General features: G+C 42.8%; 2 protein-coding genes across 7 annotated transcripts in view; both read right to left on the reverse strand.

Moving 5' to 3' along the window:
* The window catches only part of SMAD9 (SMAD family member 9), a 109141-nt gene that overhangs the window by 6726 nt on the left and 79903 nt on the right, over positions 1–22512 (reverse strand). For all 6 annotated transcript variants that reach the window (XM_084879573.1, XM_084879572.1, XM_084879571.1 and 3 more), the window contains one exon: positions 8828–9084. In XM_084879573.1, coding sequence (XP_084735699.1) covers positions 8828–9084 — 257 coding nt within the window. The remainder of the gene's footprint in view (positions 1–8827; positions 9085–22512) is intronic.
* The window catches only part of LOC311619666 (general transcription factor II-I repeat domain-containing protein 2-like), a gene marked incomplete at its 5' end in the record, with an annotated part of 100051 nt that continues 82401 nt past the window's right edge, over positions 4863–22512 (reverse strand). Inside the window, one exon of the mRNA XM_084878234.1 lies at positions 4863–4917. The remainder of the gene's footprint in view (positions 4918–22512) is intronic.

The raw sequence follows: 22512 nt of genomic DNA on the forward strand, positions 1-22512 counted from the left end.
GTGAACTCTAGTAGCACCCCTTTATGGACTGTGAGCACAGTCTTGTTGTAGCTGAGACTTGATTGCTGTTGGTGTCATTGTCAGGAATTGACTTCCAAGCCAATTAGCTGTGATAACCAGCTGTAACTACAGAGGGAGAGCTGCTCTGTAGGAGACATCCCTATGGAGCAGGACTTTGATGCTCACTGATTCTTCCCCTTGAGTATGTTGCTTATAGATGTGTAGAATTGTAATCTGGTATAGCCTGACACTGACCACTGGGTACACTGGCTCTTGGGTCTCCAGGGAAATGTGAAGTCAGCCACTGCCTGGGGCTACCCAGCAGTAGCTACAAAGAGATCTTTAGATCCCTCCTCTTTGTATCAGGTTTGGAAGCTCCCAGAAGTTCCCATAACAAGCTATGAAGCAAGGCAGGCTGGTGCTGTTGCCAGGTCTTGAGCCTTTTATTCATAAGTTTGGGGCTCCTGCCTGACCCAGCTGCAGCTCGTTAGAGACAGTTTAGCCTGAGCAAGGGCAGGCCATTCATATGCAAAATACACTACACACAGCTTTGGTGGAGTTGTAAATTGGATGAGGAACAGTGTGTTAGAGAATCATCAGGGAAAAGCAAACAGAAATGGTTGCCAGTCAGCCCTGTGACCTAGGAGGTCCCAGCATAGGAACAATGATCCCTGTGAGCATCTATATCTGGGAGAAAGCCACCTTGAGTTTCTGCTATGATGCCAGACAATCCAGTTTCTCCTTGTATCTGTCTGTGTCCCCCAGAGCCTTGCCCTGTGCTGGGGCTCAGAGGAATCAGGATCATGTAAGTTTAGTTTGTGGCGCTGGCCTTTTAAGAGGAACAGATGGTCTCCAGCAGCCTCTGTGTCACTGATCCCCAATCCACATTGGTTTTTATAGCTTATATTTCTTACTGCCCAGAGGGATTTCTTTTCCCAGCTCTGGGGCACTCAGCTAGGGATCTGGTGTGGGTCTGGAAACCCTTGCTTCTTTTGGCAGCCTCCACAGAAATGATCTCCCTCCCAATTAAAAAAGCAGCACACATGGGTGCCAGCCCAGCCCATTCCATGCCTCTGCACCTCCTACCAGTCTCAGTGTGCTTCCTTCTTTACTTCTTTAGTTAAAGGACTTCCACACAGCCAGCTTTACAACAGTTCTGGATGAAGGTTCTTCTGTGTTTTAGTTGTAATTTTGATGTGGTTGTGGGAGGTGGAGAGTACAGGCATATACCTACACTGCCATATTCCCCCTGTCTCCATTCTCCACTATCTTTTAAAATTAGAATGTCCCAGGACTCTATCCTGGAACCTCTCCTATGTTGGTGATCTCATTCAGGCTCATGGAGTTCAATGCTGTCCATAATCTGACAATTTCTAAATTTACCTTCCCAACCCAGCTTTCTCTCTCCAACTAAAGACTAACTTGTACATCCAACTGCCTATTCAGAACTTCACAGGATGTATGACAAACACCTCCAAGTTATTCTCACTAAAACTGAACTCTGTCTTGTATCCAAACCTGAGCCATCTGCATATTCTTCATCTTGATTGAAGGAAACTTCATCTAACTCCTCTCTTTTTCTCATACCCCATATCAAATTAACCTTCCCATTCAGATCCTTCCACTTCTCACAACTTCTATTAGAACTCTCCTACTGGGAGCAATCATCATCTCTCATGTGAATATTGCTGTAGCCTCCTAACTGGTCCCCCTGCTTTTAACCCTGCCTACATCCACACAATAGCCAGAGTGATCCTTTAAAAGCCCAAGTCAGATCATGAAAGTTTTCTGCTCAAATCCCTGCAATGGCTCCACTTCTCTTTAGAGTAAAAGCCAAAACCCTTGCACTGGCTTATAAAGCATTGATCGATTCCCTGTTACAGTTCTGATCTCACATAACCCTCACTCATTATGCTCCAGTCACATCAGCCTTGCTACTACAAATTCCTAGCCATGCTCTTGCTTCTTGTGGCAGGGCTTGCCCTTCCCTGTGTGTCTCCTGCTCTTCCCCCAGATATCCTTAGAGCTATCTTTCTGTGTCATTCAAGTCTTTGCTCATGTTCTGCCTCTTCAGTGAGGTTCCCTGACCACCTCATTCAAACCTGCAATCTACCTCTTCCCCAGCATTCTAATTTCCTTTACTCTGCTCTACATTTTTTCTTTATATTCAAATTCTTTATTATAGCTGTTGTTTATTGTGTCTCTCTTTCCTAATATATTGATTTTATGAGGGCAGAGATCTTTGTGTAATCATTGAGGTATTCCAGTTCCTAGAATGGTGCCTGGCCTGGCACATGATAGGTGCTCAAAAATATTTGTTGACTGATGATATGAGCCCTAGAATTAGTAAAAATTAGAGCTAAAAGAGTCCTTAAAGATGATCTTGTCTATTATCCCCTAATAATAGCTAACTAGTGTTTAGTCATCTGTAATTTATTTCATTTTTATTTTTTAATCTAATAATGTTTTACTCAATTCAATATATCCAAAGTATTATATCAATATATAATCAGTATGAAATCATTAATGAAATATTTTATGTTCTTTTAATTTGTACTGTCTCTCTCCCCTCCAGTTTCTTTGAGATATACTTCATACAGAACATTGTATCAATTTTCAGTATACAACATAATGACTTGGTATATACATATATTGCAAAATGATTACCATAAGTTTAGTTAAGATCCATCACCTCCCATAGTTACACATTTCTTTAATGTGACGAGACCTTTTAAATTTCTTTTAAACTGATAATCTGTAGTTATACCCTGTTTCCCCAAAAATAAGACAGTGTCTTATATTAATTTTTTCTCCCAATGTTGCTCTAGGTCTTATTTTCAGGGGATGTCTTATCTTTCCATGTGCTAGGTCTTATTTTCAGAGGATGTCTTATTTTCGGGGAAATACAGTATTTGCTAAGGATTTTTTTTAAGTCCCTGAAATATTAGTAATAGATTGTTTTCTGTGAATTATGCAACTTTATGATTTAAATGTTGTATGTCTATTAAATACATCTAGTTGATTTTAGGAAAATCAGATTTCTATGCAAGTATATTTCATAGTGAAATAATTAGCTCTGAGATATTGGTATTTCACCATAATTTAAAAAACAAAAATCTGTAAAAATAACCATGCGATTCAAATAATTGTTCATTAATGGAAATTTAATCCCTTCTGCTGAGTCTAAAGCATCAGAAATTGGAAAAAATTTCCAGGAATTAGTGAATTGTTTTACAAGGTAAAAATGCTTTTTATAGCTTACCAGTAAAACTGAATAAAACTGCTTTATCTTCACAAAACAGAAATAGTCTCAAGAAGTCATTTTTAAAATTGTATTTGTATTTTTGATTTTTTTAAATTACTAAAATTAAAAATATAATAAAAACATAATATGAGGACAGAAAAACAGGACAATTATTTTCCATGGTAATTTTAAAAGACTAATAAATTTTACTTGAAAAACACCTAGGACAAGACATACTGATTCTTTAGATGGGTATGTGACAATGAAAATTGTGTCAATAAACGTAGGTAGCTGAAACCGGTTTGGCTTAGTGGATAGAGCATTGGCCTGCGGACTGAAAGGTCCCAGGTTCGATTCCAGACAAAGGCACGTACCTAGGTTGTGGGCACATTTCTGGCAGGAGGCAGCTGGTCGATGTTTCTCTCTCATCAACGTTTCTACCTCTCTGACTCTCTCCCTTCCTCTCTGTAAAAAATCAGTAAAATATTTAAAAAATAACATGTAGGTAGTTTGATAAGTAAATTGAGACTTTTTTAAAATAAGTTTTTATTGTTCATATTATTACAAATGTTCCTTTCTCTCCCCCCCCCCACCATTGCTCTCCTCCACCAGGTTCCCATCCCACCCTCCGCCCCCTCCCCACTCCCCATTGTCCCCATCCATAGGTGCACAGTTTATGTTCAGTCTCTTCCCACATCCCCTTCTCCCCTTTTCCCCAAGAATCATCAGTTCACTCCCCTTCCATACCTCTGATTCTATTATATTCAACAGTTAATATTGTTCATCAGATTTTTTTAATTTCCTTGGTTTTTAGATTCACTTGTTGATAGTTACGTATTTGTTGATCATAATTTTTATCTTTATTTACTTTCTCTTCTGAAAGAACCCCCTTCAGCAATTCATATAATTCTGGTTTGGTGGTGATGAACTCCTTTAGCTTTTTTTTTTATTAGTGAAGCTCTTTATCTGACCTTCGATTCTGAGTGATAGCTTTGCTGGATAGATTATCTTTGGCTGTAGGTTCTTACTATTCATCACCTTGAATATTTCTTGCCATTCCCGTCAGGCCTGCATGATTTCTGTTGAGAAGTCAGCTGACAATCGTATAGGTGCTCCTTTATAGGTAACTACCTTCTTTGCTCTTGCTGCTTTTAATATTCTCTCTTTGTCTTTTGCTCTTGGAATTTTAATTATGATGTGTCTTGGTGTGGTCCTCTTTGGATTCCTTTTGTTTGGAGTTCTGTGAACTTCCTGGACTTGTAAGTCTAATTCTTTCACCAGGTGGGGGAAGTTTTCTGTCACTATTTCTTTCAGTATGTTTTCGATATCTTGCTCTCTCTCATCTTCTGGGACCCCCATAATTCTGATGTTGGTTCGCTTGAAGTTGTCCCAGAGGTTTCTTACATTATCTTCAATTTTCTGGATTTTCTTGCCTTCTAGCTTCTGTGGAGGTGTGTCTTCTGGTTCTTTATGTTCCAAATCTTTGACTTGATTCTTGCAATCTTCCATTCTGTTTTTAGGACTCTGTATAATATTTTTTATTTCAGACAATGTATTCTTTATTTCTTCTTGATCCCTTATCATTTCTTGTTGATCCCTTATCATTTCTTGTTGACTACTTATTAATTCTAGTTGATCTCTTTTCATATCCTCATAGGTCTTATCCATCTTTTCTAGGAAATTCTTGAAAAACCTTATAAGCGTAGATTTGAACTCTATATCCAGTCACTTTTTGTCCTCCATTTCTTTCGTTTGTGATCTATTTCGTTGTCGCATTTCGCAGTTACAGATGGGATGGGATTTCAGGGTGGAGCCTACAGCCTTGGCTTCCGTCAGCCCCGCCCTATGCGGCTCCTGCGTCTCAGGGTCCTTCAGTACTCGCTGCAAAGTGCCTCTGAGAGATAGGTGCCCTCGATTTTTGCCTGCTGCCAAACAGTCTATGCTCTCCCCCAATGAGCCCGGTATTGGAGTTCAGTTCAGTTGGAAGTGGAATTGGAGGTGGCGTTCAGAGCAGACTGGAGCCCCAGTCTCCTTCCGGCCAGGGCAATCCCGCGGCACAGCCAACTGACCCTTCTCTGCGCGCAGTGTGCGTGCCGCTGGACCTCCTTTCGCCGCTCCCCCGGGGTTCCGCCTTACAGCCCGGCTCCCTGTGGATGAGCCTGGGTCCCCGGGGTCTGGCCTAGAACTGGGGTTCAGAACAGTCGGAACTGGGGCCGAACACAGTCGGAGTTTTATCTCCTTCCCACTAGGGAACGCCAGCCAGGCACTCGGCCTCCCTCCTCTCCGGCTCCGTCCTCTCCACGTGCCGTGTGTCTCCGTACCTTGGGCTTTTACAGCTCCTCCGCGCTTCCTTCTGGTTTTCTCCTTGCTTCTCATTGTAGAATTTCCAGTCAGTCGACTTTCCTGTAGTTCTGGGTAATGTCCATTTTATATTTTAGTTGTATTTTATTGAAATTGTTGTGTGCGGCTGCGGCTAGGTGTTTACCTGGGCGCAGCCATCTTGGATCCTCGAGACTTTGAAATAAGAAAATCATTTGCAATCACTTTGCAAGAGAGTAAACAGCAGATGGTGAAACAGGCTTTTAACTTCAATGTGCAAATCCAGTTGTAACTTCCTCAGTTTTCCAACCTTCACATCAACTTTAATAAGATTAATTTGATAAATTTCATAAATATTCATACACATAACATTACTCTCTCAAAATTAATCATACTAACCAGGTTTCTATCTCCATTTTTTAAAAAATGTCTTATTTGTCCTCAACTCCCCATTCCAATCCCACACCCCTCCCCACTCATTTCCCCAACCCCCTATTGTCCTTGACCACTGTCTCCATTTGTTTATGCTTTTATGAAAGCAGTTAATTTACAATATCTTGTATTATAGTCACTTCTGTTTGTAGCTTATTTATAAACTATGGGCCCAATGCATGAAGTTGTGCACCTTGAAAGGAACTGTGGACCTTGAGGCTGTGGTGGGCACAGGGGCAGGTCTTGGCCCATCCTCTGCACCCCTGCCTGGCCCCTCCTGCCATGGCCTCCTGGTCCTATGTCTGCCGGAAACCCCACTCCTGCTGCTGCTCCCACCCACTGATGGTGCCAGCTCTGCTCACACCTGCTGACAGCGTGGAACCATTGGAGCCTGTGCCAGCAGCAGGTGTGAGCAGGGCCATCAGTGGGTGTGAGCAGTGGCTGCTGCCCCAATGGCCCCTCAGGAGCAGTGGGAGCTGAAGAAGCCTGAGGGGTGATCAGGGCCTGCAGCTACCGCTCGCACCCATTGATGGTGCCGAGTGATCAGGGCTAGAACTAGGCGCTGGCAGCGGGTGTGAGTGGCGGCTCCAGTGCCGGCAGCAGGTACGAGCAGAGCCAGTGCTGGAAGCAGGTGAGAGTGCTGGGTGAGACTGCAGTGTGTGGGAGCAAAGAACTTTTAGTAACCACCAGAGGCTCACCCCAATGTTAGCTACCGACGCTGCCCCACCTTGGTCTGGCGCCCCCATTCACCTGCTCCACCATCCCGCTGCTGCCAATGCCCATCATCTTCTGTGCTTTGCCACCTGCTGCCAAACCCTGCCATGTTCCATGTATGCCCCCTGGTGGTCAGCACATGTCATAGTGACTGGTTGTTTGGTTGTTCTGCCATTCAGTATATTAGAAGCCTGGTGCTTGGTAATTCATGCACTTGGAGGGGTCCCTCAGCCTGGCCTGCACCCTCTCACAATCTGGGACTCCTAAGTAGAAGCCCTAGGGTCCCTAGGCCTGGCCTGAGGTCAGAGCCTATTGGGGCTTTCCTTCCCCCAGCTGCAGGCAACTGGCCCTACCCCTGCTGCTGCCACTGCTTGCCATTTGTGCATCGCTGTCCTCCACTCCCTCCCCCCCCACCAGTAGCCTTCCTCTGCAAGCCACAGGCTGGGGTGCAATGACTTGGTTGGCTGGGCCTCTCTCTTTCTTTGCTAGGGAGTGGGGCCAGCCCTGCGAGGAGCTGTCTGTCTATCTGATCACCCCAAACCACTCTGCCTGCCTCCCTGATTGCCCCTAACCTCTTGCTTGGGGGTGAGGCCAGCTTGTAATGGGCCATTGTGGTCTGGTCTCTGGTTGTTTCACTCGTGATGCCTCTGGCCTTTTATTATATAGAATATTACCTCCTCTATTTGCCTGCATGCTAAGAGTTAGACGAGTCTCTAATTTCATTCAGGAAAATTCATCAACATTTATTAAATTACTAGTGACCTGTTGCAGGAATATTCCTGCAAGACTTCTGGCGGGCTTCCCTCCTGCCACTGCCACCTCCCCCACACCTCTCCCGCTGCAGGGTGCAGGGTGGGGTGGAGTGGGGTGGGCGGGATGGCTCTCCCTGACTTGCCTCACCTGCTGACGCCACTTCTGGGGCCCTGCATGCCCCTGCTGCATGCCCCGCCCTACCCACCCGATCCGCCCTGTCTGCCGCTCCCATTGCCACTGCCTCTGCCACGGTGCACCTTGCCCCGCCCCGCCCCACACGCGCTGCCAGCGCCTTCTCTCCAGTAGTGGCAGCCGCCTTGCTTTCCACTTTCCCTTCCTCTTCCTTCTATGCTGTCTTCACTCCTCCCTCCCTCAGCGTATACAAATTAACCCAACATATTTGGTGGGTTAATTTGCATACCCGCTCTGATTGGCTGGTGGGCGTGGCTTGTAGGTGTAGCAGAGTGGTGGTTAATTTGCATATTACTCTATTATTATGTAGGATAATCATGCTTGGCAATTTGAGAGTTGGAAAAATCTCTATAACCTTGCATCTTATAAAAATACTAGAGGCTCGGTGCACAAAATTCACGCACAGGGGTGTGTGTCCCTCAGCTCAGTCTGCACCCTCTCCAATATGGGACCCCTTGAGGGATGTCCAGCTGCCCATTTAAGCCCGATCCCGGTAGGATTGGGCCTAAACAGGTAGTCAGATATCCCTCTCACAACCCAAAACTGCTGGTTCCCAACTGTCACCTGCCTGCCTTCCTGATTGCCCCTAATCACTTCTGTCTGCCAGCCTGATCACCCTAACCATTCCCCTGCCAGCCTGATTGCTCCTAACTGCCCTCCCCTGCTGGCTGGTTACCCCTCACTGCCCTCCCCTGAAGGCCTGGTCACCCCTAACTGCCCTGCCCTGCATGCTTGGTCACCCACAACTGCCCTCCCTTGTAGGCCTGGTGCCTCCCAACTGCCCTCCCCTTCTGGCCATCTTGTGGTGGCCATCTTGTGTCCACATGGGGGCAGTCATCTTGTGTGTTGGAGTGATGGTCAATTTGCATATTATTCTCTTATTAGATAGGGTTATTGTCACTTTATCTTCTGCATTAAACATCAGATAACTACTTTAAGTTGTTTTTCCTTCAAAAGTGTTATGCTTAAGAATTTTCTTATAATTGCTAAACAAGAGAGATCATATTCATAGAAGAGATCTTCCTACAAACAATGAAATAAACTTCAAAGAAAACAAAAAAAAACCCAACCCTGCAATCTACTAAAACTGGCTGTGTAAGTGCCACATCAGCCAAAGAATGCCTTTTTTGGTTTTCAGTTTCCATCTTCAATGTGGAAGCAAGCACTCCTTACCTTAACGAAACTCATCCGGATAGTGCACATCTTAGTTAACTCATAGACTACTTCAAATCCATGGTGAACTGACTGAGCAAGCAGCTGAGCAAAGAGCTGGTTGTTGAAGATCTTGAGGCTACAACCACTGGGGATCTTGCAGACAGTGGCTGGGTGGAAACCGTGCTGATAGTTGCAGTTCCGACTCTGGACAAAGATGCTGCTGTCGCTCACACATTCAGCATAGACCTCTCCCCCAACATAATATAAATGCACACCTATGAGACAAAAACAGTCTTCAAATACCTGCACCATCTTTAGTTTAGCTGTATCCCCATTCTCTTCTCATTGACCTTTGTAACCTGAAGAAATGTGACTATCTACTGTGAAGTTAATTTTCATATCACCAATTACAGATTAGTAAGATATGTGACTTAAATGCCAACTTGTTTTAATTCTTATTTGTGCTTTTTCCATGAGTCCATTTAAAATAAAAGTGAATTGCAACCCATGTTTACCATCAGTTTACAGAACAAGTAAATCAGCTCCTTCCATTATTTTCTTAATCTCACATTCACTTTAAAAGTGAGCTCACCCAGTAGGTATGGCTCAGAGGTTAAATGCTGACACATTAACTAGGAGGTCACAGCTTGATTTCTGGTCAGGGCACATGCCCGAGTTGCAGGCTTAATTCCCGCTAGGGGGCGTGCTGGAGGCAGCTGATCGATAATGTTTCTTTCTATTTATTGTTATTTCCATCTCTCTATCCCACTCCCTTCCCCTCTCTCTCTAAAAATCAATAAAAACATATTTAAAAGATTAAGTAAAAGTAAGTTTATAATATTTAATACAAAATACTTAATGCCTAAAATATCAAATAGCTCTTCTGGTACATATATAAGTAAAAAATTAAAATTGGACACAGTAATACGAAAAATATTACTTAAGTGTATACACTAAATCCACTTCAGAGGAAACAATAAATGAAGTTTAAATTTTATTTTACCAACAATTATAAATCCATTTCTCTTCATAAATACCTAAAAGAGACCTAATTCTTTTTAAAGCTTATCAACTTCTAATATAGATCATAGAAATAATGTCTATTTTTTACTTATAAACAAAGAAATGCTTGCCACATTTTCAGATATAGACAATCAAAGCATAGTTTATGTTACTCTCTCCCACATTCTTGGAATTAAAAGGCACTGCTCATGCCGAAACTGGTTTGGCTCAGAGCATTGGTCTGCAGACTGAAGGATCCCAGGTTTGATTCCAGTCAAGGGCATGTACATTGGTTGCGGGCACATCCCCAGTGGTGGGGAGGGGGTGCAGGAGGCAACTGGTCGATGATTCTCTCTCATCGATGTTTCTATCTGTCCCTCTCCCTTCCTCTCTGTGAAAAATCAATAAAATATTTAAAATAAACAAACAAACAAACAAATAAATAAATAAATAAATGGCACTGCTCACACTAATTTTTACTCCAAATTAAATGTGCGTTATTTCCTTTCAAATTTCTGGTTTTGTAATTCAACATAAATTTATAGCAAGTGACTGGGGTTAGATAAAATGAAGAAAGTCTGTAGATATTAAATACCAGAACAAATTTTCTCCAACCTTTTAACGGAAATAAAATTCTCTACCACTACTACATGCTTGTAAATTTAATCATCCTGCAGTTACAAGATATTCCTAGAAATGAACTAGAATATACTTAAAGTGATATATTTTAGATTGCCTCAAAATAAACAAAATTTTAAAATAGAATTTAGAGCCCATCAGGGGTTCTCAGATCCAAATATGCATAACTTTGCATTTAGGAAACATTACTGAGACAGCTGCTGAATTTCTTTTTCAGGTTCTAAGTAGCACTTGAGGACCTTTGTATGTGAATACCTCCCAACATATCTATTGTCTCCTTTTCCTATCTTCTTTCCCTTAATACAATTTTAGAAAATAATGGTTTTCAGGATTATGTATTCCAACCATATCACTCTGAAGAAACTGATCCAGGGTCACACAGATAAAGCACAGTTGATATTCAGGCTAAGGTTCCCCTCTCTCTATACAGATCAGACCGCTCTTCTCTTCTCTCAGTCTTCCTCTCCCTTTTTTTTCTCATATCCATTATTCATTCTCCCCGAATGGCTTGGGGTCTGACACCCATGGCTCAGGCCCTGAGGTGTAGGCAGAAGTATGTTCTTAATTGGCTAGCATATAATTACTTGGTTGGACTGACATGTTGGAAATTACAAAAGAGAACCTCCAAACCCTGACTTCCTTGAAGAACTCTGTGAACTCCAGGTGGCAGGCCTGCCTCTGGGGTGCTTGTGGTGTTTCATAAAAAAGAAAAGGAAAAGAAAGTAAGATAATGAGAGAGGTGTTAGGAGTTAGACATAAGCAACTGGGGTGGGACCTACCATGGGGTCCTGAACAAGGGTCAGACTAACATTGCCTTCAGCTCATTTCTCTATGCACAGCCCAGCATCCAGCAGACCACCAGTGGATTCTTGGCACAAGCTCAGAAGAAAATGACATGACCTCAATGTGACCTTACTAGAGTCCTGGACCAATTATAATAAAATTGGCATTGTGGTTTTGGACACACACACACACCCCTCAATATATTTTTCTGTATGTATATGGGTAAGAGAATGTGCAGAAAAAATATAGTTATGTAACTATTTTTTTGTCAATCATCCCTGAATGCAAATGAAAGTCTCCACCCAGAAAATCCCTCATTTAAACAATATAACCCAGGAGTTCAAGGTCATTGTGTCTCTTAACTGGCCCACCACTCATTTATCTTCAATAAACCCCACTTTGCTTTACTTTCATTTTCGTTGACCTTAAAATATTTTCTGTATTGACAAGAAGAACCGGACTCCCAGCCAATAACCCTAATTGATAACATCTTTTTGGCACCACAACTCATATTTCACAAACTGTAAGTTCTCTGGCCACAAGGCTGGAAAAAAGACTGCTTTACTCTTCCTTCTTGTCCAGGATTGGGAGATCAAGGCAGTAATTCTAGTTAAAAAGGGATAACTGCCTGCCAGTGGAAAACTAAAATAACTATGAGCACCTGGAGATGAATTGACACCAAAGATATGAGGCACATCTTCCTCCCAGTCTGTGTAAGCAGACACTCTCAGGTGACTGAGGGTCCTTGTGGAGGTGTCAGAGGATCTCCCTAGTGACATGCAGGAGCCTCATAGGGACTCAACAATACAATTGTAATTAAACTTTGACCTGTATGAGAAGTGCATATAAGGTTTGGTCACCCAGCACTCCAAGTCCTCATGGTGGTTTTAGACAGCAGTGAGAGAAACTGAGACACGTAAAAGGAGAGAGGATGACCATCAGGCTTTACTGCCTCTTGGAGCCGCCTCCAAAAGCACCATACTCTGACTCACCACATTGATACCCAAGAATTCTGCTCACAGTCATGACTCCAACTCATCTACATTCTTGGCATATAATTCTCATCATCCATGCATTGTTAGAATTTAATACACCTCTCCTTCCCAACCAGATTCTCTTTGCCTACACTCTAGCTTGCCTCTTGGCTACTATTGTTTCTAGGAAATCTATCTGTCCTCTTCCAGGTAGACCTATGGATAAATCTTTCTATCACATAGAAAATCTCTCAGGGTTTAACAGGGTCAAGTCTCTATAGCACTTGGTGGAAAGTGCCATGGTAAATTTCTACAGTATCATGGATTATGGCAGGCACAGAGTTCTCACAATTTGGACAATGTAAGAACTCTCAGAGTATGGTGTAGATATCATCAAAGGAATAGGAGAGACACAGACTATAAGATATGATGCAGAAGTCCAAGGCACAAAACAACTAAAAGGTAAAGGACACCATAAATTTACCTCAAACTGTTAGGTAGAAAGTTAAAGTGGGGCCTGCCCTGGGGTCCTGTACAGGGGTCAGACCAACACTGCCTTCAGTTCATTTCTCTATGGGCAGCCCAGCATCCAGCAGACCACCAGCAGGCAGAATCAGAACCAGCGGGTTCTTGGTGCAAGCTCAGAAGAAAATGACATGACCTTAATGCAACCTTATTAGGGTCCTGGACTAATTATAATAAAATTTGCACTGTGGTTTTGACTCTCCCTACCCCCTACCCCCATTATGGGTAAGGGTATGTGCAGAAAAATATAATTATATAAACCTTTTATGTCAGTCATCCCTGAATGCAAATTAAAGTTTCCATCCAGAAAATCTCTCATTTAAACCATATAATCCAGCAGTTCAGGTTCTCTCTCTCTCTGTCTCTCTCTCTCTCTCTCTCTCTCTCTCTCTCTCTCTCTCTCTCTCCAGTAAACCCCATTTTGCTTTACTTTCATTTTCGTTGACCTTAAAATCTCTTCTGCATTGATGAGAAGATCGAGGTTCCAGCCAGTAATTCCAATAGGTAATAGAGGGAGAGTGGGCCTGTGTTTACTACATATTTGAATTTAATAACCTTCAAATAATAATTCTCCCAAACCCATTAAGTAGAATAGATAAGATTTGTTATCTAACTTTGGTCTTTATTTAGGAGATGTTTTCAATCCTGTTTATGTCTTATCTGAAACCACAGCCCAGTTAGCAGAATAACAAAGGAAAGAAGAGCTTGGGCAGTTAGGCAGTAGGTGAGCATACTGAGCTAAAAGAGGGAGCAGAGCCAGTGAGATGGGATGAGCACATGAAAGGCTGAGCCAGCTCAGAACCACAAGGATGAAATCCAAGCCCAATCTGAAGGGGGCTGGTTTTGGCTAGACACTGCAGCATCTAAAGAAGTGTCAAGTAGACACATGATTTTATTTGCAGCCATATAGTAGACCAAAATAGTGGCTTTAAATGTGCTTTTTAATTGATTTTTTAGAGAGGGAAAGTGTGTGAGAGAGAAACATCGATGTGAGAGAGCCAGCTGCTTCTTGAACTCTCCCCGACCAGGAATCGAACCCCCAACCTGGGCATGTGCCCTGACCATGTACCCTGACCACTGGCAACATTTTGGTGCATGGGACAAGGCTCAACCAACTGAGCCACACTAGCCAGGGCCAAAATAGTGGCTTTACGCCACTTACATTAGATCCTGTATAATTATAGAGACGAGCAAGCAATAAAGATAAGTGCCCAAAGAAAGCTATCTGAGATGACCAAGAGAACCAAGACATTATGCTCATCAGGCAAGTTCTACCCATACTTTGAACTACAGCTCTTCTTGGGCTACATCTTTCTTTATTTGAACTTTCTATTTGTGTGTGACTGCCACTCACCTTTCATGAGATTAGGGAACTGGGAGTCCTGCGTTTTGTTTCATTAGGACCAGAGATATATTAGCTTTAATTTGGGTTGCTGAGTCTGACTGCAAGGGTGTTTGTTCCCTTTAGCCCTCTTCTGGGGCCTTGAATGACAGAGAAATGACAGAGGAGAAACTGGAAAATTAGGCTGATGAGAGGGTTCCAGAACTCTGGAATCTTCTAATAGTCAGAGGAGGGAGTCAGTGCCCCTATGTGGGAGGAATCCTCTCCTGAAAGGGAAAGTGGGGAAATACCACCACAGAAGGTAGATCTCATTATCACACCCTCAGAGACTGAGGCATCTCCATTCTGCTTAGGAAAAAAACAATCCTGAACTTACTTGCACAAACTCAATACCTTCTCTTGACTTTGTAATTGATCTTCCCCTTGCCTCTGTTTCACTCTCTTATGCACAACCATTTTAAAACCTGGATCATCTGGAATTTTACACAAGTGCGTATTTCTGGGTGTAATAATGTTTGCAATTTTCCAACATAAAAAATTCTTTGATAAAAAATAATTATATAAAAGTATGCCGGGACCGGTTTGGCTCAATGGATAGAGCGTCGGCTTGGGGACTGAAGGGTCCCGGGTTCAATTCCGGTCAAGGGCATGTACCTTGGTTGCGGGCATATCCCCAGTAGGGGGTGTGCAAGAGGCAGGTGATCGATGACTCTCTCTCATCGATGTTTCTAACTCTCTATCTCTCTCCCTTCCTCTCTGTATAAAATCAATAAAAAATATATTTTAAAAAAATTATATAAAAGTATAGATTTCCTGATCCAAACCAGGGGTTTAGGGCAGAGGTTGCAAGTGGACCCTCCATAGGATTGTACCTGCAGGTATGCACTGCACAACTTCAGGGTTTGCCTCACAGTCATTGCAGATCTGTGTACAAAATTATCACAAGCTTCCCCAACAGCTGGCATAGATTCTCTGGAGAAAGGGGCTCCTAATCAACACAAAGCAGCCTCTACCCTGGTAGCAAGGTTGATCCCCCAAATCTGTATTTAAAGACATTTAAATCTCTCTAAACAACATGATGAACAAGCCAGTTTGGGTCCAACCGAGCTACATGGGATGCTCCACTTTGCCACTCACAGCTCAGTGACTCTTGCCTGGCTGGGCTGCATGCAAAGCTTCTCTCTCATCATGGCTGCTGGGATCTTGGCACGCTCTCACACACTTCCTCCCAGACCATTCTCACCTGAACAAGAAAGCCCACTAGAAAAAAATTTTAAAAATGCAGAGACACCGAAAATAAAAATCAGCCACAAATCTACAGCCCAGAAATAAAATAGCTAAATATCTATTATATATCTTTCAGTCTTTTACATGCATTTTAAAAGCAAAATTAGATCATACTCTATAGCATTTTTCTAACTTTTTTCATTCATTAGTGTATTGTGAACACTTTCTTATGATATTAAGTATTTTGCAACTTCAAGTTTAATAACTGCAATAATATGACATTCTATGTTAATTTTTTGTTTTGTTTTGTTTTGTTTTTTTTGTTAGGATTTGCTTTCGAATGAGAAGTCTTACCCATGTTCAAAGGCAGGATGGAAAGGGTATTTTAAGAAAGGAAAACAGCGTCTTTTGGAAAAGGAAGCAATCTAAAAATCACCTTGAAGTGCAAATCCTCTTTCTAAAGAATTGAGAAACCAAAATCTGTTCTCAGGATAATTTCTTTCATAAAACAGGAAGAATTACTGGTATTCTACAGAACTTGAACTAGAAAGTGAAAAACTAGCTCTAACAATTTACTGCTTTGGTACACATGATGATTTTCAGGAAAGTTTTGATTTGCCCCAAAAGTTCAAGAATTAGGGTTAATGTCTCAAGAATTATTATAACTACCAACTCCTTTCCCCCACTAACTAGGGGAAGAACAAACATCTGACAGGACAAATGCAACATGTCTATATCTGCAAAAGTGAAATGTGCTTGTCTTGCTCAAGAGTCATTTTCATGCCAAGAACCTGGTACAGGGTCATTATGAAGAGTTAACTTCAGTTATAGCACAAATCACAAGTGCTCACAGATGACTGTACTATTGATTATGATTATCTTAGGTCATGCTTTCTCAGAGTATATATAACCCTACCTCAATTATCTTAAGAGCATATCTCTGCTCATACAGTTAATTCAAAATGTGGTTTTCCTAATTATCTGGAAATAGGAGCCATTTTAAAAGCCACTATAAAAAAGCAGGCAAGTATTATACTCCAATGACCTAGAAGGCTATTCATTCCATCATTACCAAATTGCAGGAAATGACCTTTGGTTTATTTTGGGCAGCCACATATAGGTATTGTATGTCAGTAGTTTTTTTTTCTTTTTTATTCTTCTTTTTTTTTCTATAAAGATCCTTATTATTCTCCCACTAGAAGTCCAGTGCATAAAATTTATGCACGGAGCGTGGGGGGGGGGGGGGCGGGGAGGGGTGTCTCTCAGCCTAGCCTGCACCCTCTCCAATCTGGGACCTTTCGAGGTATATCGGACTGCCTGTTTAGGCCAAATCCCACTCGGACATCCCTCTCACAATCCAGGACTGCTGGCTCCCAACTATGCACCTGTCTGCCTTCCTGATTGCCTCTAACTGCTTCTGCCTGCCAGCCTGATAACCCCCTAACCGCTCTGCTGCCAGGTTGATTGATGTCTAACTGCTCCCCTGCCAGCCTGTTTGCCCCCAACTTCCCTCCTCTGCTGGCCTGGTCACCCCTAACTGCCCTCCCCTGCAGGATTGATTGCATCCAACTGCTCTCCCTTGCAGGCCTGGTGCCTCCCATCTGCCCTCCCCTGCTGGCCATCTTGTGTGTTAGAGTGATGGTCAATCTGTATATTACTCTTTTATTAGATAGGATAGAGGCCTTGTGCATGGGGGGGGAGAGGGCAGCTGGTTTGACCTGAAGGGTGTCCCAGATCAGGGTGGGGGTTCCCTTAGGGTGTGAGGCAGCCTGAGCGAGGAGCCTGTGGTGGTTTGCAGGCCGGCCATGCCCAAGCAGAGGCTCTGGTATCTGGAATTTGTTTATCTTCTACCATAGAAACTTTGTAGCTTGGAGCGGAGCCAAGCCTCCTGCTTGCTCTGTGGGGGCAGCCATTTCTATTGGGACTTATGTATCTTCTATAATTGAAACTTTGTACCCTTAAGCAAAGGCCTGGGCTGGCCAGGGTGTATGGAAAGCTTTGCTTCTTCCATTGTCAGGGGCAACCCTAGCCTCCCACTCTTTCCAGCTCCGTGGCTGCTGCCATTTCTGTTTGGATTTGTTTACCTTCTATAATTGAAACTTTGTAGCCTTGAGTGGAGGCTTAGGCCAGCAAGGGCAGGCAGAAAGCTTGGTTTCCTCCATTGCCTGTGAAATCCAAGCCTCCCTCCTGCTCTCTGTGGCTGTAGCCATCTTTGTTGGGTTTATTTGCATACTCACTCTGATTGGCTGGAGGGTGTGGCTGGTGGGCATGGCTTATGGATGTAGCAGAGTGATGGTTAATTTGCATATTACTCTTTTATTAGGTTGGGACTCTGTGTAACCCTTAGTGCAGTACTCCTTTTCTGGAATATTTTTTGAAGAAAAACATAAAATCTTCTCTAATTAACATTTTAAAAGTAAATCACTATGAAATGCAAGTGTTTATTGTTAATAGAGCCTTATTTCAATATCTCTGACTTGACTATGAGGTACCACTGCTGTGGCACATACTAGGTATTTGCATTACATAATGAAAGGTTCAGTTCTTCAAACAATGCATTATGAGGGGTATCAACATAAAAAACCAGGAGGGGTCCCTCCCTTCCAGATGGGGGAGCAAATGGGCCTGGGAACGAGAGCCAGGAGTGGAAATCTCTGGCATCACTTATGTGACATGTGTAAGCTACTGAACTCTGAGCTTCAGTTGTCTCATCTGTGAAATGGGACTAAGAAAACCTAATGTGCAGGGTTACTATAAAAATAATACAAGCAAGTATTAGTAATCAGTGGGGGTAGGTATCAGTCATTTGAAAGAGTTCAAGTAATTTGCCTATTTTTCAGGGAAGAATATGGATAGACTTTATATTAGAATACATTGTTCCAGGTTCTTTTAAAAAAAAATGTTTCATTGATTTTTTACAGAGAGAAAGGGAGATAGAGAGTTAGAAACATTGATGAGAAAGAAACATTGATCAGCTGCCTCCTGCACACCCCCTCCTGGGATGTGCCCACAACCAAGATACATGCCCTTGACCAGAATCGAACCTGGGACCCTTGAGTCTGCAGGCCACACTCTATCCACTAAGCCAAACCAGTTAAGGCTGTCCCAGGTCCTTCAGAGTATTGCCTCTGATATTTAATTGGTAGTCTCTATGCTAGCATCAATTTGCTAATGACAATTTAAAGCACTTTGCTAGCAAGGTTAAAGTAATAGGTTCTATTCTTTTTGCACCAGCTAACTGTTGCAAGGCCATAAATAAATACTTGGTACTTAACCTACCATCTCACAGACTTGTCCTACTATCTCAGTGTGTTCTATTAGACAGAAAGCAGGGTGAAAGAGCATGAGTAAGTGAGTCAGCATAGTGGTGATGGCCACTAGAGAAAACAATTCAAAATGCATGCTCTGCTGAGAAGGTGAGCATTAAATTCTTTAGGAGAGTCAGCTATCTGAGCTAACTTAAGTGGCAAGGGACACAGCCTGGAAGTGGTCTCTAAGCTAATTGATAACTACTGAGGGAAGAAATGGCTGGAGTAGAAACCTTCCACCTTGCCCATCTTCTACAGTTTAATATTAACATAGCTTTCAGGTGATCCTTTTAAAGTGAAAACTAAGATCAGTAAACTCAATTTAAATCTATCTTCCCATTTCTCACAGAGTCACAGAAGAAACATTCAAAGCAGGCAGGATCTGGTTCTGCTTCTTCTATGACTGTCCCACCTGCTTACTCACTCAGTTCCACTCGCCCTGGCTTCCCATCTGTTTCTATAGTTTGCCAGGGCCTTTGCAACTGCTGTTCCCTTTGCTTGGAAAGCATTTCTCAGATATTCACATTGCTAATTTCCCTTTTAGCTCCCTGCTCCAATGTCACCTTCTTAGGAAGGACTTCCCTGGCTACTCTGTTGTAAATTATAACATGTCCTTCCCTACCCACTTCCCCTCTTTTGTTTAATTCTAAACACTTATCATTGGACATATTATATATGTTACTAGTAGCTCTGTGCACAAATACATGTGCCAGTGCTCTCTTTGGGGCCTAGCTGCTCAGAGGTTCTCTGCGGCCCAGAGGCCCATCCGTTTTATCTGTTATACAGCCTTGGTTCAGGCATTTGCATGCTAGGTATAGCAGGAATGGGAAGAAAACACCCCATTCATTTGTGAAGTGCCCCAGAGTGGCTGTGCCTGTATGAGCCATGTCTTTTGTATTTCCCCAAGTGGAATTCTGCGTATCTCCTTGGGCTTCCAGCACTGCTAGCTTGCACACCTCTTTCCCTCCAATTAAGATGAGTAAATCACAGGGATGACATGCTCCTGTCAGCACTCACTCAGGTAAATTGAGTGAGTGCTGACAAGGGCCCATCCATGGCTGGGCACAGAATGCTTGCCTCATCACCATGGTGATGAGGCAAGCATTCTGCTAGACCACTCATGCTGCCCATTTTCAGTGACCACCCCCTGAGATGAGGGGACTCCGGCGGGGCTGAGAGGACGGGGCACCACCATCTTTGTGATGGAGTGATGGTTAATTTACATATTACCCTTTTATTAGATAGGATTTCTTGTCTGTCTTTCCTTAGTAAAATGTGATTCATGAGGCAGGAATTTTTCATCTTTTTTGTTTGTTAGGTTTTGGTTTGTTTCCCACTGATGCATCCCTAGGAGCAGAATAGTCTGGCTAAGAGCAGATGCTCAATAAATTTTTGGACATGAATGAGTATCTCTGAAATCTAAGTGTCTCTATTAATTAACTCATAGAACAAGTTGATTTATTCTTTAATTTAGGAGTGCATTGTATTGCAAATTTATTTAGGCTGATTCTCCAGGAATCCCTGATACTCTGAACCAAATAATCCACAGGAGCACCTAAAAAAAAAAAAAAAAAATCCCCTGACCTCATAAAAACTGCTAACTCTTACTTTAAAAATATTCCAAGCCACTCCTGGCCTGTGTGGCTCAGTTGGTTGGGTGTTATCTATGCACCATGTGAGGGTGGACTGCCCTTCCATCCAAGTAAGCACTTAGTTAAGCTTTCTTAATCTCTCTCTCCTATGGTTCCTTAACCCTATGGATCAGCTCTCAGCCAACCACATAAAACACCAACTCTTCATGTCCATATCAGCAGCACTTTGAACAAGCTGCTTGCAGAAAGATCCCAGAATACACTAAATACTCCTTCAATATTTTAACTCTATCTTTGGATCAAGTAGAAATCCAACATGTAGATCAATCTGAAAAGCCCCTCAGCAAACAGCTCTACAATATTATATTTTAATGTTCTGCCTTTAGATTTCACTTGCATATTCTTTTTAAAAAAAATATATATATATTTTTATTGATTTTTTACAGAGAGGAAGAGAGAGGGATAGAGAGTTAGAAACATCGATGAGAGAGAGTCATCGATCAGCTGCCTCTTGCACAATCCCTACTGGGGATATGCCCACAACCAAGGTACATGCCCTTGACCGGAATCGAACCCAGGACCTTTCAGTCTGCAAGCCAATGCTCTATCCACTGAGCCAAACCAGTTTTGGCTCACTTGCATATTCTTATGAAAAACATTTGAAACTAAAACCATACTTGAGAAATTTGTTTAAAAATTCATTAAAAAAATATATTATTTCCTTTGAGGAGCTGTTATGTTTCTCCCTTTGTAATAAAAATTACATTACAGGAGAGGAACCAAGATGGCAGCATAGGTAAACACCTGAACTTGCTGTCTCACACAACCACATCAAAACTACAACTAAAAGAAAAAATGGACATCATCCAGAACCATGGGAAGGCAGGCTGACTGGAAGTTCTATAACAAGAAGGAAAGAGAAAAGTGCATTTAGACTGGTAAGAGGTGCAAAGGTGCAAAAGAGCAAAGGTACAGAGATGCACGTGTAAACAGGCTGGCAACTGGGTGCGCTGTGGTCTTTTTCAATCGGGAGGGAGATATAAACTCCTGACTGCTTTGCACTCCAGAACTGGGTGAGACTCTGGAGACCCAGACTCATATGGGGAGAAACTGGGCTGTCTGGCATCAGGCCGGAACATAAGGGTGGTTTTCTCTCAGAGGTGGTCACAGAGTTCATTGTTCCTGCATGAGGGCATGGGACACAGAGACCCAGGGACCTATTGGGGCAGGGCCATTGGGCAACCATTGCTATTTGCACTGACCAGTGATTCCCTGAAACCATGCCCCACCCGATTTACAACCCCACTCAAACTGTACACAGAGGCATTTGCATATGAATGGCCGGGCCTTTTGCAACCTAACCTAACAAACTACAGCTGGGTCAAAGAACTCCAGAGCTTCCAAAAGAAAGCCTAAGGTTCATCAGAAGCCTGCACTGGTTCACAGCTGTGCCTCATTTGGGCACCTCCAAACCCAAAACTAAGAAGAGGAATATGTATCAATAGATGTCTCTGTAGCTCCTGTTGGGTGGCCTTAAGCAGTGGTTGATTTTGAACCTCCTTGGAAATCGAAGAGCCAGTGCACCCAGTGGTCAAAGTGAGACCACACCAGATTACAACTCTTCAGATCCATAAGAGACACATTAAGGGGGAGACTCAGTGAGCACCAAAGCCTCATTGAAGCAAGTTCTGCCCCATAAGGGTATTTCCAGCTCAGCACTTCTCCCATTGTAGACACAAGTGATCCTCAAAACCAGTTGGTCTGGAGGTCAATTTCACCCAATGATACCAACAGCAATCGAGGCTTGACTACAACAAGACTATGCACATAGCCCACAAAGAGCGTCCACCTCAGGTAATTGGCGAGGCTGAGCCACTGGGCCCTATAGGACCCTAGCATACAAAGCCACTTTATCAACACAGGAAAGAGTCCAAAATGCAGAGACAAAGAAACAGGTCACAAATGAAAGAAATGGAGGAAAGCAAACTACTGGATATAGCAGGGGTCCTCAAACTTTTTAAAGTGGGGGCCAGATCATGGTCCCTCAGAGAGCTGGAGGGCCGGACTATATGAACTACTAATTCCTACTGTAACACCTCGGCTGCGCTCACTGCCCAAAAAAACCTGGCGGGCCGGATCAGACTCCTCTGTGGGCTGCATGTGGCCGGCGGGCCGTAGTTTGAAGACCCCTGGGATATAGAGTTCAAAACAATGGTTATAAGGTTACTCAATAATTTTCTAGAAACCTCTGAGAAATATAGTGAAAGGATATGAAATATAGTTTAAGGATATGAAAAAGGACCAATTAGAA

Source organism: Pipistrellus hanaki, assembly GCF_964339955.1.
Source record: "Pipistrellus hanaki genome assembly, chromosome: 3".
Taxonomy (NCBI): Eukaryota; Metazoa; Chordata; class Mammalia; order Chiroptera; family Vespertilionidae; genus Pipistrellus; species Pipistrellus hanaki.